This window comes from Eretmochelys imbricata, chromosome 14 (assembly GCF_965152235.1).
Source record: "Eretmochelys imbricata isolate rEreImb1 chromosome 14, rEreImb1.hap1, whole genome shotgun sequence".
NCBI classification, from domain to species: domain Eukaryota; kingdom Metazoa; phylum Chordata; order Testudines; family Cheloniidae; genus Eretmochelys; species Eretmochelys imbricata.
In genome coordinates, this window is record NC_135585.1 from 48,726,257 (window position 1) to 48,751,715 (window position 25,459).

The following is a 25,459-nucleotide window of genomic DNA, read 5'->3' on the forward strand; positions in this document are numbered from 1 at the left end:
TTACGCAATTGATTTTAGTCCCCTATCAGGTGCCAGCTGCAGAGGATCGAGCCCGGGGCGGAGGCGGCTTTGGATCGACGCTGGCTCAGTCGCCATCTCACAACACGTCCTCTCCACTTGTTGCTCTAACAATGTCGGTCCACCCCTCGAAACCTCAGTTAACACTTCTCTTAAATAATGTTCCTTTTACAGGGCTGGTGGACATTGGAGCTGACGTTACGGTGATTCGTGATCCGGAGTGGCCGGTCGGTTGGCCAACAGTTCCTTCTAAAGAGTTGTGGGGGATCGGGGGTAGCAAACCCGGGCGCCAAAGTTTGTCTTGGGTCACGGTCTCCAAACCAGGAGGCCGTGCCCTTGCTACAATCCGCCTTTTTGTACTCCCTGTCCACCTCAATATTTGGGGCCGTGACTTACTTACAAAGCTGGACACCACCCTCGATATTAATATATAATGGCCCGAAATCCTCCCTCACCCACCTTGCCATCCGCAGTACCATTAGTATGGCAATCCTTAGAGCCTGTATGGATTGACCAGTGGCCCCTCCCCCTAGAAAAGCTGAAAGCGCTTCATTCACTTGTACAATAATATTTGCATGCACAGCGCTTGGAGAGCTTTACTAGTCCTTGGAATTAGCTGCTGTTACTTTGGCCTTTTAACTTTTTGCTGATTGTCCCTTTAATTTGATCGTGGACACGCATTATGTTTATCAGGTAATTGATCATTTACCCCTTGCCCTCATTACCCCTCAGGTCGATGCAGACCTTCTTCGCCTGTTTTTGTCCTTACAGTATCTCCTGACCACTCGTAATTTCCCTTATTTTGTTGCTCATATTCGCAGTCATACCCCTCTGCCTGGGCTACTTACTGAAGGCAATGCGCGCGCCGATCGCGCGTTACGTGGTCAGGTAAATTCCCTTTTTTCTGACCCCATTGAAAGCCATGCCTTTTTTCATCAGTCTGCCTCTGTTTTGGCCCGGCAGTTTCATATTCCTGCTGATCATGCACGTTCTATTGTTCGTTCTTGCCCCCACCATGCCGCTGCTGCCCCTACCTTTTTTTATGCCGTTAACCCCAGAGGCACCGCAGCGAATCAGCTGTGGCAAATGGATGTTACTCACGTGCCACAATTCCGTCCCTATTCGTTTTTACATGTTTCCATTGATACCTATTCAGGATTCCTCTGGGTGACCCCACAGCGTGGGGAAGCCACTCCCAAAGTTATGCACCATTTGCTAGCCTGTTTTGCTGTTATGGGTCGCCCGAGCCAGAAAATATAGATAATGCCCCAGCCTACTGCTCCACAGCCCTTTCCTCCTTTTGTGTCCAATGGGACGTCCATCTCACACACAGGATCCCTTATAATTCCATGGGCCAAGCCATTGTTGAATGTGCAAATCACACGCTAAAAACCTTGCTCGACAAACAATTAAAACAAGGGGAGCTGCATCTCCGAACCTTAGGAGACATTCAGCAACAATTGCGTATCCTTTTGTTCACTTTAAATAATTTAACGCTGAACGCAGATCAGCAGACCCCCACGGATCGGCATTTTCACAAATCCGAGGTACTGGAAAGACCGCGTGTCTATTACCATCAGCTGCCCGATCCGCAATGGTTGGGCCCAGTGCCTCTAATTACTTGGGGTTGGGGATATGCTGCTGTGTCTCTCCCTGCAGGACTGTTGTGGGTTCCGGCCCGGTGTGTGCGACCGGCACTGAAACAGCATGGCGTGGCACCAGAGGCTGTCGAACCCCATACCGGAGTTTTAGCTGACCTCGGAGTAGAACGCGGTGCCTCCTGGGTCGACAACGGCAGGACGGAAACGGAGGAGGCGTAGCGTCCCAAGCCAGCCCGTGACATGGGGAGCAGTAAAAGCATTGGTCGCCGCGGCTCAACGAAGACTGGCAGCAAACCAACAGCCAGAGACTTCTGAGACTTTGTTTGTGGCAATTCTTGCCCAAATTACTGCTAATTCTGTATTGATTGTATGCCTTTTGTGCCTGCTATTTCCTGTAGGGGTTGGCTCGGGAGCGCTTTCTCCGTTACGAGCCCGAATGACATATAACCTATGGGAAAGATTGGCTACAATAGCAAATGTTACCCACTTTTGTTTATTTGATTTTGTAGCAGCTGAAGAATTGTTAGGTACGTATCTTATTCCAGTATGTCATCACCCTGAGGAAATCGGAAATGAGATGATGCTCGCTGCTTACGCGAACCTCTCTTCCCAGTACTCTAGCATGGCTAATTGGGGCTCGGCCAATTACACTTTACCTTCTTAAGCTCATTTTTTGCTGTTGCTGTGTGCAATGTATCTCCTTTTTGTTAAGGCTTTGTCGAGAACCGCCCTGGCAGGCTCCACGAGTTATGACCTCGTCTGTCCGGCAGTTAATTGGCTTGCAAAAGCAAATTGATGGCTACCATGAGATGGCCGAGCACAAATAAACAAAAAAGGAGGGGATGTAGGATTCATACAAGGTTTATGCGCTTGGCAACATTCAGGGCACACCTGGATTGTTGTGCTGGACCTGTGCACACACAGCGCCTTTCAAGGGCATCAACCTTGGAATCTCGCCCAGATGACATGAACCGTGGGAAGCCTCCCAGGACTGGGCTCAAGGCCCGAGAGCAAGGAATGCGGTAGATAGAAACTGGTAAATAAGAATGTTGAACAAAGCCAGTGTATTCCTTTTATCTGTTGGAGAATGTAATGCGCGGGGGGAGAGAAAGAATAAAGGGGAAGGTGGAAAGCTGACAGGCAGAAGCCCATTAGCAGACCAGCCGCTTGCTTGCTAAAAGCTCTGTGCTGTCTTGTCATTGAACCGCCACAATCTGATGTAGCTAATTCCTACAGAGAGCAGTTTCTCACACCACAGGTACGTGAGACTGCTATCTGTAGGAAGTAACTTCATCAGATTGCAGTGTTACAGATAGCACATCCCTGCAGATTGCAATTTCTGACCCGTATATGGGTGTGAAAATGCTATCTGTAGGACCAGGCTACCTGCAGCAGCAACAGGTCCTACGATGCTAACAAAGGCCATCTGATGTAGCTAATTGCTGCAGAGAGCAGTCTCACCTACCTACAGTGTTGAGAAACTGCTATCTGGAGGAATTAGCTTCATCAGATTGCAGTGTTGCAGGTCTCCCATGACCTTCTCATAAACAAACTATGGAAATGCCACCTAGATGGAGCTAAAATAAGATGGGTGCAAGTGATTCACAGGCTGAAAGGGCTGAGTCAGGCTGAAAGGGCATAACCAGTGGGGTTCTGCAGGGATCAGTTCTGGATAAGCTTCTATTCAAAATCTGAATGAATGATTGAGATAATGGCATAGAGAGTACAATTATAAACTTTTGTGAATGATAACAAGCTGGAAGCATACAAAATGGGAAATGACTTCCTAGGAAGGAGTCCTGCGGAAAGGGATCGGAGGGTCATAGTGGACCACAAGCTGAATCCGAGTACTGTGGAAAGGGACCTATGCAAGAAAACAGACCGTCACTCTGGGATATCGGCTCTCCTCTGGGCTGATGAGCTCTCAGCTGGAGTAAAAATTGGAGAGAGGCCAGAGAAGAGAAAAAAAATTAAGGTTTAGCAAACATGACCTGTGCGGGAAGGAGCCTCTGTTTACAAAAGCTGTTTCTTACAATCTACACATAGAAATAACTGCTACAGGGAGCGAGAGGGAGAGGGAGAGAGCGAGCGAGCACATTTCTACGTGCAGCAATTTCACCTACACTGCAGTGGAAGAAGCTGCTGCCCGTAGGCATTTGCTACATCAGGTAGCAGTTTACTACACTAGCAGTTTCTTACCCTCCACTAGGTATCGGTAACCGCTCCCGGTAGCACATTCCTAGGCGGAGCACTTGAAAACACGACACCTGACACAGAGAGGGGAGGCGCAGCTTGACGGGTTTATCGCTAGGACCCAGGAGCGGCTGGGGGGCGGCTCTGGGGGGAGGATCGCGGGGCTCAGGCCCGGCCGAGGAAGTGACTCGCAGCCGCTGCGGGGACTCTGGCTCCCGGCGAGATCCCCGCGCCCCGGCGGCTGGTGCTGGGAGCCCGGAGCCCGGGCTGCAGCCGGGAGAGGGGAACCTCCAGCCGGGCCCTGCCCGCTGCTCCCCGGGAGCCTCTCCCAGGGCAGAGCCCCCAGCCCGGCCAGGGCCCCTTCCCGGCCCGGCCCCTGCCCCGGGGGGCCCCGCTCGGGGGGAAGGTAAGAGAGACCCGCCCCCCCCGTCACCCCCGGGCTGCAGGGGGAGGGTTTGGCCCCGGGCTGCTCCCCGCGGAGCCGGCTGCGATTCCCTGCCCCGGGCCCGGGAAAGCTGCCGCAGCTCCCGGCGTGTGCGGGGCGGGGGCAGGATCACGTTACCCCTCCCCCCCCAATCTGCTGCTTTGTTTCCCTGCCCCTGGCCCGGCTGGTGTGGACGGGGGCTGCAGATCAGGGAGATGGGAGGGGGGCAAATAGGGAGGGGCAGAAGGTTGGCAGGGGCTAAACTGGATGCAGGATGGGGACCCCTGGATGCAGCTGGGGGTCGGGGAGGGAGCGGGGCCCAGGGGCACAATCGGGGGGGGGGGGGCAGCACAGGCTCTGGATCTGGGCTGGTGGGGCCCTGCTGCACCCCCTGGCTTGAAGGAGTTTCCATCCTATCCAGGCTTTACAGTTTGGTTCAATGGCTCTCAGCCCCCCTGTTATAAATATAAAGGGAAGGGAAACCACCTTTCTGTACACAGTGCTATAAAATCCCTCCTGGCCAAAGGCAACATCCTGTTACCTGTGAAGGGTTCAGAAGCTCAGCTAACCTGGCTGGCACCTGACCCAAAGGACCAATAAGGGGACAAGATACTTTCAAATCTTGTGGTGGGGGGGAAGGCTTTTGTTTGTGCTCTTTGTTTACGTGGTTGTTCTCTCTTGGGACTGAGAGAGGCCAGACAGAAATCCATCTTCTCCAACCCATCCTAATCCAAGTCTCCAATTTTGCAACCAGTATAGGTAAGCCAGGCAAGGCAGATTCGTTTATCTTTTATTTTATGTGAATTTTCCCTGTGTTAAGAGGGGGGTTTATTCCTGTTTTCTGTAACTTTAAGGTTTTGCCCAGAGGGGGATCCTCTGTGTTTTGAATCTGAATGCCCTGTAAAGTATTTTCCATCCTGATTTTACAGAGATGAGTTTTACCTCTCTCACTTTTTTTTTTTTAATAAAATCCTTCTTTTAAGAACCTGACTGATTTTCCCATTCTTTCAAGATCCAGGGGTTTGGGTCTTTGATGATTTTGTAACCAATTGGTTAGGATATTATTCTCAAGCCTCCCCAGGAAAGGGGGTGTGTAGGGTTTGGGGGGCTATTTTGGGGGGAAGACGTCTCCAAGTGGTCTCTTTCCCTGTTCTTTGTTTAAAACATTTGGTGGTGCCAGCATACTGTTCAAGCACAAGGCAAAGTTGGTACCTTGGGGAAGTTTTTAACCTAAGCTGGTAAGAATAAGCTTAGGGGGTCTTTCATGTGGGTCCCCACTTCTGTACCCTAGAGTTCAGAGTGGGGAAGGAACCTTGACACCCCACTGTACAGATTGTTTCAGCCCCCCTGCCTGGGACTAGGAGCTGGGAAGAAGAACGAGATACAGCTGGTGGGGGATGAACCGAGGGCTGGGGGAGGCAAGTCCACCTCCCACTGCAGGGGCAGGACCCCAGACCCTGAGCACCCCCAACATCTTCCCCGACCTGCTGAGCATGTGGCCCCAGCCTTCCCGGTCCTGGGGCCCAGGGAGGGCACATGACCCCAGCCTGAACCCCCGGGGGCAGCCTAAGGAGAAGCCTGACAGGCTCCTCACAGGGGCCGTGCACCCCACCTCCGCAGTCCGCTGTGACTCTCAGCCAGCTTGGAAAACAGAAGGGTTCATTGGTTGCTGAGAAAACCGTGTGGAACAGAGCTCGTTAGCACAGAAATCAGGAGCATTCAGCAAAGTCCATCTTGGGGGGAATCCAGAGTCCCGAGCCCTGGGCTCTCCCCGCTGAGTCCCAAATCAGGAGACTGACCCACTTCCAGCCCCGCATCCTCAGAGACCTCAGGATACAGGCTGTGTCTGTGAGTCCCAGAGCTCCTGCCCTCAGTGACACAGCCAGGTTCAAACCCCTGTTACCAGTGTGAGTGGCTGAGCTGCCTAATGAGAGCAGAGGCCCATGGCAATGGGGCAGTCACCCGTTCTCCCAGGTTGAGGGAAGAAGATAAAAAAGGAGAGCGGAGACACTTGAAGGGCAGCAGCAGCAAGAAGTGGGGAGGGAGGTTCCCAGCTCCCAGCCCTGCCCAGATCCATTCCCTGCACCCCCGGGGCAGTCCGCTCTCCTGGGAACAAGAGCAGGGGCTGAGAGAGGAAAAGCCAGTTGCTCGCTCTGCTGAGCACCGCACTACGGAGGGAGATGGGGGAGAGCTGGAGGGGGTCACAATACACTGTGGGGCAGTACCCTGAAGTGACTCCTTTGATCTGCTCTTTTTCCAGCATTTGGCTCGGAGATGCTGCTGTGGGGAGGTTTAGAAGGGACGTGGTGGGTTAGTTCTAAGCGGGGGGGGAGGGAGGGTGAGGCTGGTGGTGTGGCCGGGGAGGTAATGAACTAACTGGGTTTGTTCCCAGCATGGCAGAGTCATAGAATCAGAGCATCTGTCTGCAGGGAGAGAGCCTGGGGGGAATTGGGGAGTGACATGGACTCCAGCCCCTTATGAAACCTGCCCAATCTCCCATCTCCTCCTACAGGCTGAGGAATCGCGTCCACATTTTGCTTCAGATTGTCCCATCTTGCAGGGGACAGGGCAGGGAAATGGCTGTGATGGAGCCAGCTGAGGTAGGGGATTTTCAGGGAGCTTTTGGTGGTGGGGGAGGGGTAGTGTAGAGGGGTTAATCACCCGGGGTGGAACGGGATGCGATAAACCTGCTGGAACGTGATCAACCTGGGCCTGATTTTCTGAACAGGCCCATTGATTGGTGCCGGGGAGGGGAAACAATCCCCCATTTCTGAACCAGAAAACACCCCCCTGGGCAGGGCTGGGAAAATGGACCAGACTCCCAGTGCTGGAGCCTGACCCACTGACCAGAGGCTGCTGTGAAATACGAAGGGAAGCTGTCAAGGTTCCTGTCCCTGTCCCCGGCTCAGAGCTCTGCTTCCCGTCTCAGCCTATGGCTGGCAGGCATGTGGGAAATGAGAAGACCCTGCCCTGCTCCATGTGCTGGGGAGGACAAGGAGCTCTCACATTCTCCCACCCCCTCAAGCCTCCCAGCTACTCTGAGCAGGGTGCGCGGAGGATTCTGCTTCTCTCTCCGTCCTACCCCATGACTAGTGGGATTGTGGCTGGGGCAGCAGGTGCTGAGCGGGGGACTCTTGTTGTTTCAGATGCCGGTGACCTTCGAGGAGGTGGCTGTGTATTTCACCCAGGGGCAGGGGGCTTTGCTGGACCCTGCTCAGAGAGCCCTCTACAGGGATGTCATGCAGGAGAACTACGAGACAGTGACCTCGCTGGGTAAGGGATTCTTGGCCCCTTGGTTATTGGAAACTGGGGAGGTCTGCGTGTCTGACACCGGTCAGGTTCTTCCCTCATCATGCTCCAATGAGAAGAGGGTGTCAAAACATAAGGCACATACTAAATCATCCCCACCCAACCCCCCTAGCTTGCACGGTGGAGAAGCCGTGCATTGTCCTGTCTGTGTTGTTTCTCGGTCGCACACAGAATCCCTCTTCTCTCTCCTCCTTGGGAACAGCTCCAGTCATGTGGAGGGCTCTGGACTTCGCAGGTTTAGAAATAGGCAGGGGTTTAACACGAGAGCTGGGTGTGCATCACAATTGCCCTCACCTCCCCAGACGTCTGCCTCCCGCAAGGGGGTTAAGTGACCACGTTCCTGTCCTCTTAGATTCCACATTCCCCAGCACAGCACTGGGACAGGTGCCACCCACGGAATGTCCTTTCTGACAGATGCTCTCTCAATCCTCCACAAACCCTGATCTGGTCTGATATCACTCCCTGCACAGGATTTCCCCTTCCCAAACCTGGCCTGATCACCCGGCTGGAACGAGGGGAAGAGCCGTGGGTGCCCGATCTCCATGCCTGTGAAGAAAGAGAGATCCCAAGAGGTGCCCACACAGGTGAGCGCTGACATACAAATCATCTAGTGAATGAAAGAAAAAGTTGAGAATCCCAAAAATGACATATTAGTAAGTGCCCTCGGTTCCTTCCTCATCTCACCCAGAGCAGGGCTGCAGGCAGCAGATATCACTGACATCGCTTCCCATGTGTCCTGTTCACTGCAGGAGTTTCCTTCCGAACTGGGAAGTGGAGGCAGAATCCAATTGCTCCATCTCTCCAACCTTTAGTATGTTGGGTTTTCCCTCGGTTCTATTCCTCTTAATTTCTCCTCAGCAGAATGACTCCTGTCTGCATTGTCTCTCTCCCAGCAGGTGATGAGAGAGTGAGTGAGAAGAAGGAGGGGAATCAACATCAGGAAATTCCTGGGCACGGGGAACCACAGGGGATTTTTGTGGGAAGAGCTGAAGGGAATTTTTCCCAGTGCTTGGCACAGGGAGAAGCCTGGGGAAATTGGCAGAGGTCAAAGAGGCTGCTGGGAAACCACTCAAGGGAGCAACTGGATGGATCTATTATATGTGGGGAAGGACACAGGGATCCCACAGCCCGGCAGACAACCCCCAAGGAAGACAAACGCTATGAATGCCTCGGTTATGGGAAAGGATTCATTCTGAGACCGGCGCTTCTTACGCTTCAGGCAATAAATACTGGAGAGAAAACACTTCAATGCTTGGACTGTGGGGAAAACCTCAATAAGCGCTCAGATCTTACTAATCATGGGAGAAGCCACATGGGAGAGAAACCCTCTGGGTGCCTTGAGAGCAGGAATTGTTTGAATTGGAAGTCAGCACTGATTACACATCAGCTAATCCACACAGGAGAGAGACCCCACAAGTGCTTAGACTGTGGGAAAAAATTCGTACGAAGGTCAGGCCTAATTAAACATCAGAAAATCCACACAGGAGAGAGACCCCATCAGTGTTTAGACTGTGGGAAAACTTTCATACACAGGTCAGACCTTGTTAAACATCAAGCAGTCCACACCGGAGAGAGACCCCATAAGTGCTTCGACTGTGGAAAAAGTTTCACACAAAGGCCAACCCTTCTTAAACATCAGGTAATCCACACAGGAGAGAGACCCTATAAGTGCTTGGACTGTGGGAAAAGTTTCACATGGCGATCTGCCCTGGTTACACATCAGAGAATACACACGGGAGAGAGACCCCATAAGTGCTTAGACTGTGGGAAAAGTTTCATACAGAGGTCAAACCTACTTAATCATCAGGCAATCCACCCTGGAGAGAGACCTCATAAGTGTTTAGACTGTGGAAAAAGTTTCACAGAAAGGCCAACCCTTCTTAAACATCAGGCAATCCACACAGGAGAGAGACCGCACAAGTGCTTAGACTGTGGGAAAAAATTTGTACGGAGGTCAGGCCTAACTAAACATCAGAAAATCCACACAGGAGAGAGACCCCATCAGTGTTTAGACTGTGGGAAAACTTTCATACACAGGTCAGACCTTGTTAAACATCAAGCAGTCCACACTGGAGAGAGACCCCATAAGTGCTTAGACTGTGGAAAAAGTTTCACAGAAAGGCCATCCCTTCTTAAACATCAGCTAATCCACACAGGAGAGAGTCCCCATAAGTGCTTGGACTGTGGGAAAAGTTTCACATGGCGATCAGCCCTGGTTACACATCAGAGAATACACACGGGAGAGAGACCCCATAAGTGCTTAGACTGTGGAAAAAGTTTCACAGAAAGGTCAACCCTTCTTAAACATCAGGTAATCCACACAGGAGAGAGACCCCATAAGTGCTTGGACTGTGGGAAAAGTTTCACATGGAGATCAGCCCTGGTTACACATCAGAGAATACACAAAAGAGAGAGACCCCATAAGTGCTTAGACTGTGGAAAAAGTTTCACAGAAAGGCCAACCCTTCTTAAACATCAGGCAATCCACACAGGAGAGAGACCCCACAAGTGCTTAGACTGTGGGAAAAGTTTCACATGGCGATCAGCCCTGGTTACACATCAGAGAATACACATACAGCCCTGGTTACACATACAGAGGTCAGACCTTGTTAAACATCCAGCAATCCACACCGGAGAGAAACCCCAAAAGTGCTTAGACTGTGGAAAAAGTTTCACAGAAAGGCCAACCCTTCTTAGACATCAGGTAATCCACACAGGAGAGAGACCCCATAAGTGCTTGGACTGTGGGAAAAGTTTCACATGGCGATCAGCCCTGGTTACACATCAGAGAATACACACGGGAGAGAGACCCCACAAGTGCTTAGACTGTGGGAAAAAATTTGTACGGAGGTCAGGCCTAATTAAACATCAGAAAATCCACACAGGAGAGAGACCCCACAAGTGCTTAGAATGTGGGAAAAGTTTCATACAGAGGTCAGACCTTGTTAAACATCAAGCAGTCCACACCGGAGAGAAACCCCATAAGTGCTTAGAATGTGGAAAAAGTTTCACAGAAAGGCCAACCCTTCTTAAACATCAGATAATCCACACAGGAGAGAGACCCCATAAGTGCTTTGATTGTGGGAAAAGTTTCACATGGAAATCAGCCCTGGTGACACATCAGAGAATACACACAGGAGAGAGACCCCACAAGTGCTTAGACTGTGGGAAAAAATTTGTACGGAGGTCAGGCCTAATTAAACATCACAAAATCCACACAGGAGAGAGACCCCATAAGTGCTGAGAATGTGGGAAAAGTTTCATTCAGAGGTCAGACCTTGTTAAACATCAAGCAATCCATACCGGAGAGAAACCCCATGAGTGCTTATGTTTATAATGTTATATATGCTTAGAATGTTTTTCTGTGTTTTCATATCTATTGATTTCTCTCACAACAAAGAATAGAAAGTGCACAGTGCTCACTTTCTATTATTTTTGATTTCAAATATTTGTACTGCAAACATGCAAAACAAAAATAGTATTTTTCAGTTCCCCTCATACAAGTGCTGTCGTGCAATCTCTTTATCAGGAAAGTGTAACTTAGAAACATAGATGATTTTAATTATATAAGTGCACTGAAAAATAAAGCAATTAAAAACTTTAGAGCCTAGAAGTCCACTCAGTGCTACTTCTTTTTCTGCCACTCGCTAAGACAAACAAGTTTGTTTACATTTACGGGAGCAAATGCTGCCTGCTTCTAATTTATGATGTCACCGGAAAGTGTGAGAAGGCGTTCCCATGGCATGTTTGTAGCTGGCAGCGCAGGTATTTAAGTGGAAGATATGCTAAACATGCCTATGTCCCTTCATGCTTCGGCCACCATTCCAGTGGAGGATGCTCATTTAAAAAAAATAATGCATTAATTCCATTTGTGACTGAACTCCTTGAAGGAGACTTGTATGTCCCCTGTCCTGTTTTACACACCTTCTGCCAAATATGTCATCATATCGAAGTCCCGGAGAATGACCTAGCACATGGGGGGACACTTTCACTGCAGATTTGACAAAACGCAAAGAAAGTAACTATCTGAGATTTCGAAAGATAGCTACAGCACTCGGCCCAAGGTTTAAGAATCTGAAGTGTCTTCCAAAATCTGAGAGGGATGAGATGTGGAGCATGCTTCCAGAAGTCTTAAAAGAGGAAGACACTGATTGGGAAACTACAGAACCCGAACCACCAAAATAGAAAATCAACTTTCTGCTGGTGGCATCTGACTCAGTTGAAGAAAATGAGCATGTGTCGGTTATTGATTAGATACCCGTCATTAGCATGGAGGCATGTCCTCTGGAATGGTGGTTCCAGTGGGAAGGGACCTAGGACCCTTTAGAGCATCTGGCACGTAAATATCTTGCGACGCCGGCTGCAACACTGCCATGCGAACGCCTGTTCTCACTTTCAGGTGACCTTGTAAACGAGAAGCGGGCAGCATGATCTCCTGCACATTGTAACCAAACTTGTTCTTCTGAGTGATTGGCCCAACAAGCAGTAGGACTGAGTGGAGTTGTAGGCTCCAAAGTTTTACATTGTTTTATTTTTGAATGCAGGTATTTTTTGTACATAATTCTACATTTGTAAGTTCAACTTTCATGATAAAGAGATTGCATACGGTACTTGCAGTTGGTGAATTGAAAAATACTATTTCTTTTGTTTTTTACAGTGCAGGTATTTGTAATAAAAAATATAAAGTGATCACTGTACACTTTGTATTCTGTAAAAACAACAAGGAGTCCTTGTGGCACCTTAGAGACTAACACATTTCTTTGGGCATAAACTTTTGTGAGCTATAACCCATCATCAGATGCATGGAGTGTATTCTGTGTTGCAGTTGAGATCAATATATTTGAAAATGTATAAAACATCCAAAATATTAAATAAATGGTATTTTATTATTGTTTAAGAGCACGATTAATCACGATTAATTTTTTTAATCGCTTGACAGCCCTAGAACATAGTAATTGTAGTAGTCTATGTTAATCTGTAACGAGATATAGATTAACAGTATATAACCAAAGGGTTTCTGTCGACGACTGTATTTTGTTAATTCAGAAGTCAAAAGGAAATATTAACATTTAAATGAAACTTGGGTGTAATAATGTCATAGTATATATTTCTCTTTTTAAAGTTTGTGGGAAACTGTCTATGAACTGCTTTATAGATAATTACCTTATATTAATCCATGTAGTTTTATGACCTGTGATGTTTGGGAAATAGGAGGTTACTTCCAAAACCTATTGTTCACCCAAGGACTGCCTGCTGTCGAGAGGCTGCAAAAACGCTTATATAAACTCTTGGGACCTGATCCTTTTATCTCAGATCTTCTTAAGTTTTATTCAGGGGGAGTTTGAGTCGTAAGACTGAGATCTCCAGTCCTCTCTGGACCGCCCTGATATTGAACATTTGGACATTGGACTAGAACGTGATGAAATTATTCTGAAAAGGACTCTTTTCAATTATAACACGCCATCTCTATGGTGAACTGACCTATGGACTCTATTCGCATTTGTATGTCTAATGATCTTTTAGCCAATACTGCCTTTTCTTCTTTTAATAAATCATACTTTAGTTAACAAGAATTGGCTGTAAATGTGGACTTGGGTAAGAACTGAAGTATTCATTAACTTGATGGGTAATATGTCTGATCCTTTGGGATTGGTAGAATTCTTTATATGATGAAGATTTTCAGGAATCCCCATCAGAATCTCAGAGGACATTTTCCCACATCAGGTATCGTTAAAGACTTGCCTCTGTTGTCACTCTGTCAAATCAGTTTTTTTGTTACAGCGTCTCCCATACCATGAACGGTTTACAGAGCTGAATGATGCCTCATGCCTGTGCCAGGTAACTTTCAGTGAAATTAGCCTGAAATTTAAAATCCAAAGTTATTACCCATTAAACTTGACAGCAGTTCCCTCCCTTGTACTCCTGGGCAGCCTCCTCTGGGAACCACCGTGTGAGCTCGGTGAGCCCGGGACAGATGGCAAACTACACAGATCGAAGTTTGATCCTCTTCACAGAAGTTTTGGAGCCTCCTGGTGTTCCCCACACACCCCGTCCTCTCCTGCTCCTTTTGCTGCCTGTAAACTCAGCCGCTTGGTGATTTCTACCATGTTTGCCAGCTGCCTGTTCAGCCTGATGTTTCTGTGTTGCTCAGTTCCTGAGGGCAGGAGACGGCTGTATCGGATCCCTCCCAGCACTGGCTGACGTGCCTACACGCCAGAGTGACAGCTTCTGTGAACTACTCCAGACAGACGGGACATGTAGCTTCCTCCTGGAGACTTTTCAGGGGTTTCTCTGTGGCCATGGCTCCCTCTGGACCATTTAGTGAAAAATGTACCCCTAGGGCTCTGGTCTTGCAATGAGAGGCATCCACCTGTGAGGATGAGCTCTGGAATGGGTTACCTAGGGAGGTGGCGGAATCTCCTTCCTTAGAGGTTTTTAAGGTCAGGCTTGACAAAGCCCTGGCTGGGATGACTTAGTTGGTATTGGCAAAAAGAAAAGGAGTACTTGTGGCACCTTAGAGACTAACCAATTTATCTGAGCATGAGCTTTCGTGAGCTATAGCTCACTTCATCGGATGCATACCGTGGAAACTGCCTCGGAGACGTCGAAAATAGGATTCTAGGTCACCACAGAACTGTATCATGTTCGTGGGGGTGGAGGGGCAGAAGGAGAGGCCCCGAGATAGAACAGCTGCTTCTGCTTTGAGCAGGGGGTTGGACTAGATGACCTTCTGAGGTCCCTTCCAACCCTGATCTTCTACGATTCTATGAGCAGGATTTGTGTGTCTAAGGTGGGATAGTCAGGCTTGGTAGAATTCTTTTTTTTTTTAATATATATTTTTAAGCAATTTTATATTTATTGATTTAAACATTCACAGTTGCACAAAAATCTGGGTTTTTAGCATTTCATTCCAATTGTCCTCCATTTAAATGTTCACAGTGGTGGGAGATTTAGTGCGGGATCAGACAATATTTGGGTCAGACAATAACTATGTAATGACAGTAGAGACAGATTCCAAAAGTTCCAAAAGAGCTTCACAACCATTAAAATAGAGAATGTCAACATCACATGTCCAAATATGCAAAGTAAATATTCTTAAATCAATGTCTAATAACTTCTTAGGAAGCATTGTTCTTACTGTGCCTATTGGTAAATTTCAGTTATTAGCAGTGGGAGTAGTTTTTCCTGGTTTCTGTGTGTAGAGTGAAATCAACATTTACAGACATCAACCAATAAAGTCTAATCCTTCGAAGTCTAGTGATATGAAATTCACAGGAGAAAACCTAGGTTAAGCTGAGATCAATGTTTCAAAGGCCTGATTCTCATATACACTAAGGCAGCTCTGGCTCAGTGTAAAGAAGCTGCGGTGTTATCAAGATTTTCTAATGAGGCTCATTGTATTTGTTGTGTTTGTTAAAGCCCCAGCTCCTAGAAGCATGTGATGAGGTGAGACTCTTGGCTTTCCTTTCCTAAACAAAGGAAGTTTCTAGCTTTCTTGATTGCAGAGAAAAACTTGAAAATATGATCTGAGTGCAGCCTAAAGGTCTGAGAAACCAGAAGGCAAATAGAAAGAATTCAACATATATTATTATGTGTATGCTTCATAAAAGGCAATCACATCAATTGTTAACAAAAGTTAACTGATTGTTAACTGAGAAGCCCAGGCCAAAAAGTTTGCCTGCTCCTGTCCTAAGGGAAACCTGTTTTCCACCTGCCCTCTGCGGGGGGTGGGAGCTGGCGCTGGAGGAATGGAAAGTTGCCAAGCAGAAGACAGACACCAAGGTGTGATGCTGGAGGAGGGCTTGCACCTTGTTCTCTGTGTATCGCCGGCAGTTATACGTTATTGCACGGCTCCTTCTAAGCCAGCACACTGATTGTAAACTGAGAAGCATTACAGAGAACACAGAATTAAAAAAACCCATCAGGTTAAACTCAGATTCCTGGGTGTGCTTAAGTACCTAAGATGGTCTTACGGAAAGGAGTTTGGCGCTGTTGTGTTCACAGCAGACAGATAGAGAAGTTATGTCTTAGAATTCAGAACACACAAGAAATCAAATAGAGAGAGAGAAAACCAGGCTGCTCCCTAAACCACAGCCACACAACTCACCCCACCTTGCTCTAAGCTGGCTGTCTGGAAAACACGGTCAGCGTCTGCTCAGTGGAGTGCTGCAGAGCCCCTGTTGCAAGCAGGACCAAAGAACCCCTCCTCACCTATGCTCTTGAAGCAAGAGCTTGCAATTCCAAGGGCCTCAGAACAGCGCAGGTGCCTGCCCACACCTTACAAAGTGACCAGAAGGGGAGCTGGTGCTGCTTACCTTGTAACCCAGTGATTAGTGCACTCCGCTGTGATGTAGGAGTGCTAGGTTCAATTCCCCCATCTTCTGAAGATGGGAAAGCATGTGAGCAGGGATTTTCCAGGTGCATGTTTTAGGCAACAGAACAATTCTCATTCTCGCTCCCCCGAATTCGATGACTCTTCAAGTATTTATTCTCAATGGAACAGCTTCAACAGGAGAGAGTGAGGGAGCCCCACCTGAGAATAGCCCATGGGTAGGGCATGCTCTTGAGAGATGTGGGAGGCCCATGTCCAAATCTTTTCTCCTCCCCAGGCAGAGGGGGTATTGAATGCAGGTCTCTGACATCCTGGGTGACTGCTTTAATCAGTGGGCTGAAAACTATAATATGGGCATCTTCCCCACCAGGTCCTCCTTGATTTTTATGGCGCCTCTTCCAGGAGAGGTGCTCAGCGCATGCATACCAGATCTGTCCTCACAGGGGTTACAGGCAGGGGAGTTGTGCATACCTTCCCCTGGTGTGTGGATCATGCTGGAGCTTACATGAGAGACAGGCATCCAGATGAGGCATGACGATAACCTAAAACTGGAATTTAGAGGCCTAAATCTGGGGTTTAGGCGCTCAACTACCTGTGTAGACCTGGACCATATTTTCTACTGATAACGTGAACATAAATTCAGAAGCAAAACTTTGTTAACATAAAGTAAAACTGCGTCTTTGGTGCCCCCCGCCATTTGTTAAACTTTTGTCACAAACAGTACCCCGAGCTCAGCGCCACCCAAGTCCGGCATCCCAGGCAGTCACCTGGATCGCCTGCCCCTACATTTGAACCCGTGAGAAACTCTTCTGCCAGGAAATAGTCGGTAGCAATGATGCAACAAAGCAGGAGCTAGAAGCCTTGTGGTTAAATACACCTCTCCTTTTTGTTCTTTATATTTCCATGCACTTCACAACCCTTATCGCTAATGAAAAACCACACCCCCACACCAGAGAGGCATCAGACACTTCCACAGCCCCTAGGGGTGCGTGGAGAAGCAGTGTTTGAGAGGGGGTGTGAGCAGCAATGCCAGCTGCACCATGCATCCAGATCAGGTTCTGCAGGTGGGTGCCGGGAGGAGAGGGGGGGTTACAGGGATTGGCATGAAGGGGGCTCGGTGCGGGGAGCCCACGGGGGCCAACGGCGCCAAAATACAAGTTCACCCAGGGCATCATTTTCCCTAGGGCTGGCCCTGGACATACATGCTGACACAAAGCACAAGGCCCTATGTGCAGGCTGGATAGTAACATACTACTGTAAGGTCCAGGCTAGCATCATAGTGACCTACACGGCTCTCCTCACTGGTGTTGGGTTCACACAACCAATTTAAGGGAAAAAAATCCCACATCTGCCTTCAAAATTCAAACATCACAGGTGGAAATTAAAGTTCTTCCCCCTCCCATCCCTGGGGTGGCAGGGAGGGAGAGGGAGGAGCTTCCAGGGGCCATAGAGATGAGGTATCCGGCTTTGGGTAGACAGGGGTCCTCCAGGGGCACAGAGACGAGCTAGAAGGCTGGGTAGATGGGAATGGTTCAGGTCATAGGCGCTAGGAGGACTGGGGCTAGAGAAGCCCATTTTTGCTTTCCCATGGGGCTGTTCCCCCTCATGCCTCAGTGGCAGTGGCTGACCCAGGATCCTCAGAGTCCCCTTGGATCACAGAGGACAGTGGCAAAGAGTCTGCACAGTCCCGGGGGCAGTGAAATTGACCTCTCTGCCTCCCTCACTCAATGCTCTCTATGGTTTGATAGTCCAGAGACTGCACAGAGCTGAGACCTGATGCAACTTCCAGGGTCATAGAGAAAGCATGACAGAAAGGCCACAGGAGGAGGTCATAGAGCCTATGGTCTAAGGCCAGAGAGGCTGATCTCAGGGCCCCCAGGGGAGGGGGTGGAAGTCAGAAAGAGGCGAGGGGCAGGCAGGGGCGCAGGGGAAGAGGTGGAATGGGAGTGGGGAGGGGACAGAGCAGGGGCAGGAAGAAGTGGGGCGGAGACTTAGGGGAAGGGGTGGAGTGGGGGCAGGGCTGGGGCTGAGGGGGAGTTGTCCCAGGCCCCACAGCCCCCTAGGGATGGCCCTGCCCCTCTTCCCCCGTGTCTCAGGGACACAGTCTGAGCCGGGAATTACCCCCACCACCCAGAGACAGGGTCAGATTCTCGCCCCAGGGACGGAGCCCGGCAGGAAAGTGAAGATCGGGGCCTCGTCACCAGCATCAATAAATGTCACCTGCCCCCGGTCACAGTCCAGACAAACCCGGATCCTGCTGGGGACCCAACTCAGGGGCAGAGTGGTCACAGGGGAGGTGAGAGCCCAGAACTGATCCAGCGCATACCCCACAGCCCAGATCCCCTATTTGGGGCATATCTCTCCCTTCCTCCTCACAGACTCTCTGGCCAACCCCACAACCCAGGATCCCTCATCCCCCACCTCCACCTCCCAGCAATGTCTCCCCGAGATGAATCCCTCACAGCCCAGCATAGAGGGCTCAGTGTGAAATCTCTCAGGGTTGTCGGGCAGATGCTGCTGCATTTCTTCCCACTTCCCACTTTTCAAATCCTCAGACAGCACAAGGTTGGGATGAGCCGTGTCTGGATCCAGAGTCACATTCGCTGTGGGGGAGAGAGAATCAGAGCATTTGTGGCAGAGCTCAGCCCTGGGGGAGGCTGGGACCATTTTTCACTCTCCCCAGCAGCCCTGTTCTGGCTGGGACGGGCCTGGATCCCAGGGAGCTGCCTCTGTGCTGGGCACCTGAGACTGAGCAGAGATGTCACTGGAGTTCCCCACTCTGTTTCTCATTTGCCTGAAGAAGCTTCAGCTCTCAGCTTCCCCTGCTGGGCCTTCTCCATTCCCAGCAGCAGAGAAACTGGGGTAAAGGAGGGGGATGTGTCAGCCCTCAGGGCAGAGAGCTCTCAATTTAGTATTAAAGGTTCTGTGAATGTCCATGAGAACCCCATGGTCAGAGTTAAGGGTGTTTGGATGCTGCTCAGGGAGAGTGTTTCTGTTCATCAGCATAGGCATGAACTCAGCACTAAGGTTGGTGTCAGGATCTTTTGTGTGACTTCAGCTCGGGATCTCCTCTGGATTTCATGGCTTCATTGTAGTGCTGGGTGTGTCATGACTGGTGTTGGTTTGGTTGGTAACTTTAGGTGCAATGTGTTTTCATGGGAATTTTCTTATAATTTAAAGACCGTTTCCACCTGCAACCTCACCCTGTCTTTGTGCTCCTAGGGTTTCCCCTCTTTTTGTCCCCAGTGCAAATGGCAGAGTGTCTGGAGGGGGAAAGGCGAAAAGAGGCGAGATTTCTTGCTTTCATGTTTGTAACAATATCCCCACTCTTAACTGACCTAACTTGGTTTGAATTTTGACAGAGAAACAGAGAGGGACAGGGACACACTCAGATCTTTAATATAAATATAAACAAATCTGAAACCTTCTTTTACCTCTCTCATTCAGGCATCTCACAGCAATGAAAGCAACAGCCATTAGGTCTCACAACCACCCTAGGAGATACAATCTGTCAGAGAGATTTCCTTTCCTCTCATCAGCCCCTCCCAACCTCCAGACTCCAGCTGGTTTGTCTCATTCGCCTATTGCCTTTTCTCAGACCCGAGACCCAGATCCTGCAAAGACTTTAGCAGACTTTGGTCCCTTTGTTGCATCCGATGAAGTGAGCTGTACTAACGAAAGCTTATGCTCAAATAAATTGGTTGGTCGCTAAGGTGCCACAAGTACTCCTTTTCTTTTTGCAAATACAGACTAACACGGCTGTTACTCTGAAATTTGGTCCCTTTGACATTAATGGGATGTTAAGAGTTTGCAGGCTCAGGGCTCGTAGTTGTAGGTCCCTTGGGTTTATTCACTCAGCATCTCTACAGAGCTCAGCACAATGGGGCCCTCGTCCTCCAAAGAATAATAAAATTGTTTAATAAGTGTTGAGATTGGAGCTGGGAGAGTGTTGGCTCAATGGGCCAAATTCACCCTAATTGGCAGAGAAATAGAGCGGGCAGTTTGCGACTCCCCCAGTCAGTGGCTCCAGAGGCCCGTGCAGACCTTGGCACAGGCAAGGCAAGTCCTGAGATGCAGCCAGAGTAGCATCCCTGTGTCTGTGACCCCCACGGGCTTTGCCAGTTGGGAGAGAAAATCAGGGACTCAAAATTAGGCCATTTTGCTAAATTTGGGCCTCAATGTTGTGACCTTTGTTAACTCATGAATGAATGTGAGACGTCCTGACACCTGGGCACCTGTTACACCAGCTCAATTGCTTTCCTGTCATTCAATAGATATGACCCCCGTGGCCAGAGCCCATCCCCTCCCACAGTCTCAGGGGCTCATCCCACTTTCCCCACCTAGATCCCTTCTCAGCACCTTTGCATTTCCTCAGAATCTCCATTAGGGCAACAGTTTTCTGGGAGAAATTGTTGAGTCTCGCTTCTAGTTCAGGAGAAATCTCCACTGGCTGCTGGAACTTCCCCTTCTCCCACCTGGAGAGAAAACTTCACGTTTGTACATTTCATTTAGTGACACGTTATAATTTGTTGTTAGTGAAAGCTGCTGCTCTAATGGGCCTGGAGTCAGAGCAGGTGGAGCACAGGCTGTGGTCGTGAAATCTTCCCCCAAAGGTCTCATTAATATTCTTCAACTCTGTCCTGGAGAGACCAGCTCTGGGGATAAAAGGAGGCAATTGAGTCTCCGTGGCCAATTCACTCCTTGGCCTCCATGCTCTGAGGGACAGGAGGTTCCCAGGTGAAGTGTTGTAGAAATCTGTCCTCTAGGAACTAGATTGAGACACTAGCTCCCCACTCCCCAGCTCATTCCACACAGGGCTTCAAACAGCCCTCACGTGGGAAAGACTCTTGATCGCTGCTGCCCTGGGCTGAATGGTGTCCAGTACCCCAGCAATGATAGGCCCATATTCCATCCCCACAATCTTGAGGCAGCCACTCCCCGAGCGATGTGACATCTCCAGGAAATACTGGGTCAGTCTTTCCCACTGAATGGAGAATTCCAGAGTCTTCTGTAATATGGTGAGAACCTCAGGATTAAACAGATCAGAAAGATTTGCATCCAAAATGTGACCTTCCCTACACATTTTGCTGTAGAGCCCTTGGGAGATGCGGTGCTAACATCATCATCACCACCACCATCACCATCACCAAGCTCTTTCCCAGCATTGTGAAGTGTGAGGGGGAGTGAGAGAGAGCCATGTACCTGCTCAAGGTGCATCTGACATCCTAGAGAAGAGAGAGAGAGAGAGAGAGAGAATGTCAGTCCCACTTGACAGAGGCAGTGGTTCCCAGGGAAGGGATTTTGCAAATATAGGGAACAGAGGCCATGGATTCCCTGAGCTAATGGGGCTTTCCCTTCTCGCATATCTCTGTGTCTTTAATTCTGCAATGACCAGTTGTCATTCACATGTCAGCAATGTACACGCCAAGTTACAGTGAGATCTCTGACTGCTGGACCCCCGTGCTTATGATTCTGAAGTCCTCCCTTCCCTGTGTGGGGATCTCCAATGTTTCTAACTCAGTCTCACCTGCAGGAATTCACTTGCTGGCTTCTGATACTTCCCCTCCAGCTCACTCATCAGCTCACTGAGACGGGAAATCTCATCCGAGAGTATGGTGTCATTTTCTTTCTGTATCTTCACTATCTCCTTGTCCAGCTTTTCCAGCCGGGCCAGCAGGAGTCACTCTTGTTGCTCCAGGAACTGCCTCAGTTGCTGAAATTCAGAAACAATTTTCTGCCTCTCCTCTTGTGTCTGTTTCTGTAAAGCAACAGGGAAAGGGCTGGTCAGGGACAAGAAAGCAGCCTGGGGTCTTTTATGGAGTGCTGAGTGTGCAGGAGGGAGAATTTCTTTGCAAACCTAAGATTTCTGACACTTGATTCTACCCTGTGGTTACTTGGGAGAGGATTCTCTTACACCTCTTTCATTTCTCCCCAATGTATCTGGAAAGGGATGTTTCCATGTCTGACGTGCTTAGGACGTTGTGTTATCAATGGCCTCTGAGAATGGAGATCCAGAGCAGCAGGAGGCAGGACTCAGCATTACACTGACAGAAGTTCCAAGGGAAAAAAGAAATCAAAGAATTCACCAACCCAAGAAATGACGCAGACAGGGAAAGTCACAAGGGCTAGAAATTAACTCATTCACTGACACAAGAGCTTAGATTCTGCACATGAACCTAACACAGAAAATCTAGGATCATGGAGAAACGTACTGAATTTTTTCCTGTAGAAAGAGAAATTATTTGGGAGGTTTCATTCTGAGGGTTCAGAAGGGTGGGTAGGGGGATGTTTTTCCACCCAAACCCAAGGTGACTGTTTGTCCTAATGGATTTATGACATCGGGGCACCAAGGGAATGAAACCGAACAACGGAAATAGAGAGAGTGTCATATTCCAACTTGTTTCCAATTCAGTCATTTTATAGATTAGAGAGAGACCTCAATTATCTGAGTTTGACTGGTATTTATTCATTCACTAATTAGTAGCATAGCACATAACAGGAAACTGGAGTCACATGGTGGTGAATCAATTAAGGTGGTTTTCAGATTACAGAAGTGATACTAATCCCAGAAACCAACCGGGCTCCAAATATGAGCTGGGATTCTCCAAGGAGCCCAACTCCCAGTTGAATTTCAGCTCTGAAGCCCTGGGGACTGCACTGGTGTGACAGAGCGGGACTAAGTGTTAGGGCAAACTCCCAACTCGCAAATATAGACAGGCCTGCAGCTCTTGTGTTTTAAGCTGCACTGATCATTGAACAGCTTCTGTTCTGTAAAAAGTTCCCTTGTTTCACCAGTGGAAGTTGGGTTTGACAAGGATTCAACTTCTCAGTTAAAGGTTTCCCATGTCAGGTATCTTTAAAGACTTTATTTTTTTTTTTTGCCTTTCTTGCCACTCTGCCAGATCATTTATTTTCTTTATTATTATTTATTTATAATAGCAGCTCCCATACAGTGAAGGCTTTGCAGAGCTGCATGATACAGATACACTTGTGACGGCAACTTGCAGTGAAATTAACCTGTCATTAAAATCTAAAGTTATTGCCCATTAAACTTCACAGCAACTTGACAGGACTCCTGGGCAGCCTCCTCCATGGGAAACACCTTAGGAGCGCGGTGAGCCTGGGATCTGTCACACACCACACAGATGGGGGTTTGATCCTCTTCACAGAACAGTTTCAGAGCCTCCTGGTGTTCCCCACACACCCCACCACCTCCTGCTCCCTTTGCTGCCTGGAAACTCAGCCGCTTGGCGATTTCTACCATGTTTGCCAGCTGCTTGTTGGGCCTGAGGTTTCTCTGTTGCACAGTTTCTCTGCACTGAGGGCAAGAGGCGGCTGTATTGGATCCCTCCCAGCACTGGCTGATGTAGGCTGGGCAGAAATTGTGCCCAGTCTATAATCACTGGGTCCTTAAAATACTCCAGACAAATGGGACAAGCAACTTCATCCTGGAGACATTCCACAGGGTTCTCTGAGGCCATGGTTCCCTCTGGGCAGTGTAACAGGGTTGGCTTCACTTTCCTGAGCTCAGAAATATACCCAGGATCCCCCTGTCATAAAGAGCTTGCATGAGCAGGGGCTGTGTGTCTGGAGCGATATTTAGGCTTGAAAGAATTATGTATATATATTTTACAGTATTTTTTCAATATTTATTAAGTTACATTTTCACAGTTGCACAAAAATCTGGGTCTCAGCATTTCCCCCCCAATTTTTATCAACTTAAATTTTCACTTGTGGGAAATTATGGGGGGATACGACAATAGTGGGTCAGTCAAGAATTCTTTAATGACAGTAGACACTGAGATTCAAAAAGTGAGGGCTTTATAACCATGAAAACACAGACTGTCAACATCCCCTGTCAAAATATGCAAAGTAACTCTCCTTAAATCAAACCTGAATAAGTTTTCAAGCAGCGTTGTCCTTAATTTCCATATCTGTAATTTTCATTTATTATCAATTGAAATATTTTGCCATTGGTTTGTGTGTATACAGCTATATCAGTAAAAAGCTAATCCTTCCACCCCAGTGATATTAAACTCACAGGCTAAAAGCTTGGTTAAGCTGAAATCCATGTTTTCAAGACCTGATTCTCATTTACAATAAGGGCTGCTCTGGCTCAGCGTAAAGGGGCTGCAGCGTCACCAACTTTCATGATTTTATCATGAGTCTTGCAATATTTGTTGTGTTTGTTGAAGCCCCACCTCCTGGATGCAGGTGATGAGGTGAGGCGTTCGGCTTCTGTTTTCTAAACAAAGGATGTTTCTAGCTCTCTTCCTTGCAGAGAAAAACTTTTAAATATCACCCCAGTAGCTCTCCTTCAGCCTCTTCAACTCCTCCCCCTCCTTCCTGTTTCCTGTCCTTTTAGACTCCCAACAGCCAGTGCTCCCAATTCTAAGCATTACAAGCAACATCTAAACACCACAAGACACTGGAAAGAAAGCAGTTCTACAACTTTAATTCATTTCCCTTTCAATGTCCTAATGCTCCAATGTTTGGGTTTCAAATGCTGACCAAGACTCTTGGTCTAAGAAATATTTTCAGTCAGATACAGAGCCTTTAAAAGTAAGTTTTAAGTGCTGGAAATAGGGGTACTGGGGATGCAGCACCCCCTGGCTTGAAGTGGTTTCCATCATATACAGGGCCAGCACAGTGGCTACATGATCTCTAGATTATTCTTGGACATGATATTTTTGGAGATCTTTCTGTTTCGTCATGGACTGAACATTTTCACATTATGTGTTGTAACTTGATCTTTCACCCTTAATATAAATGAGCTGATGCTGAGCTACAGGGGTTAAGATGTTTTCCGGAACGAAATATTCTCTAATGTTTCCCTGCAGAAATGTGGAAACAGAAAATGTGGACAGACATTTTCGACTGCAATTGAAATGATTCCACAATTTGCAATTACATGTTGATTCTCCTGATCAGAATCTAGCCTATTGTCGTAAAAAGCAACATTTCCAGGGAAACCCTGATTTTCCTGAAGCCACACTTTCAGATGAGAAACATTTCTGTGTGAAAAATGTCAGCTAGCTGTAATTATGGAGGGCTTTAGCTATGGAGGAATAGAGATCTCTAATAGAGATTGTTCAAATTGTTCATGTTTTAAGCATAGGTGCCGACTCCATGGGTGCTCTGGGGCTGGATCACTCACTCAGGGGAAAAAATTAGTGAGTGCTCTGCACCCACTGGCAGCTCCCCGCCCCAGCTCACCTCCACCTCTACTCTGCCTCCTCCCCTGAGCGTCCCTTCCCCGCTTCTCCCCCTAGCTCCCAGCGCTTCCCGCTGCAAAACAGCTGTTTCGCGGAGGCAAGTGCTGGGAGGGAGGGAGAGGAGGGGGAACGCGGCGCCCTTGGGGAAGAGGCGGGGCCGGGACAGGGATTTGGGGAAGGGGTCCAATAGGTGCAGGGAGGAGGTGGAGTTGGGGAGGGACTTTGGGGAAGGGGTTGGAATGGGGGTGGGGCAGAGGTGGAGTCAGGGCGGGGAATGGGGGTTGAGCACCCACCAGCGCCGGGAAAAGTTGGTGCCTATGGTTTTAAAGAAAACTATTTGGATTATTGACTAAGTAAATATAAGTAT

General features: G+C 48.6%; 1 protein-coding gene and 1 pseudogene across 1 annotated transcript; one reads left to right on the top strand and one right to left on the bottom strand.

The window, feature by feature from the left end:
- The first annotated feature begins 6,698 nt into the window (after window positions 1-6,698).
- LOC144275170 (uncharacterized) lies at window positions 6,699-11,148 on the top strand. The gene is made up of 4 exons (XM_077834321.1): window positions 6,699-6,836; window positions 7,383-7,509; window positions 8,016-8,129; window positions 8,439-11,148. The coding sequence occupies exons 1-4, from the start codon at window positions 6,714-6,716 to the stop codon at window positions 10,787-10,789; spliced, it is 2,715 nt and encodes a 904-aa protein (XP_077690447.1). The 5' UTR covers window positions 6,699-6,713; the 3' UTR covers window positions 10,790-11,148.
- A 6,821-nt stretch (window positions 11,149-17,969) lies between these two features.
- Window positions 17,970-23,358, bottom strand: LOC144274136 (zinc finger protein RFP-like; annotated as a pseudogene).
- Window positions 23,359-25,459: the final 2,101 nt, after the last annotated feature.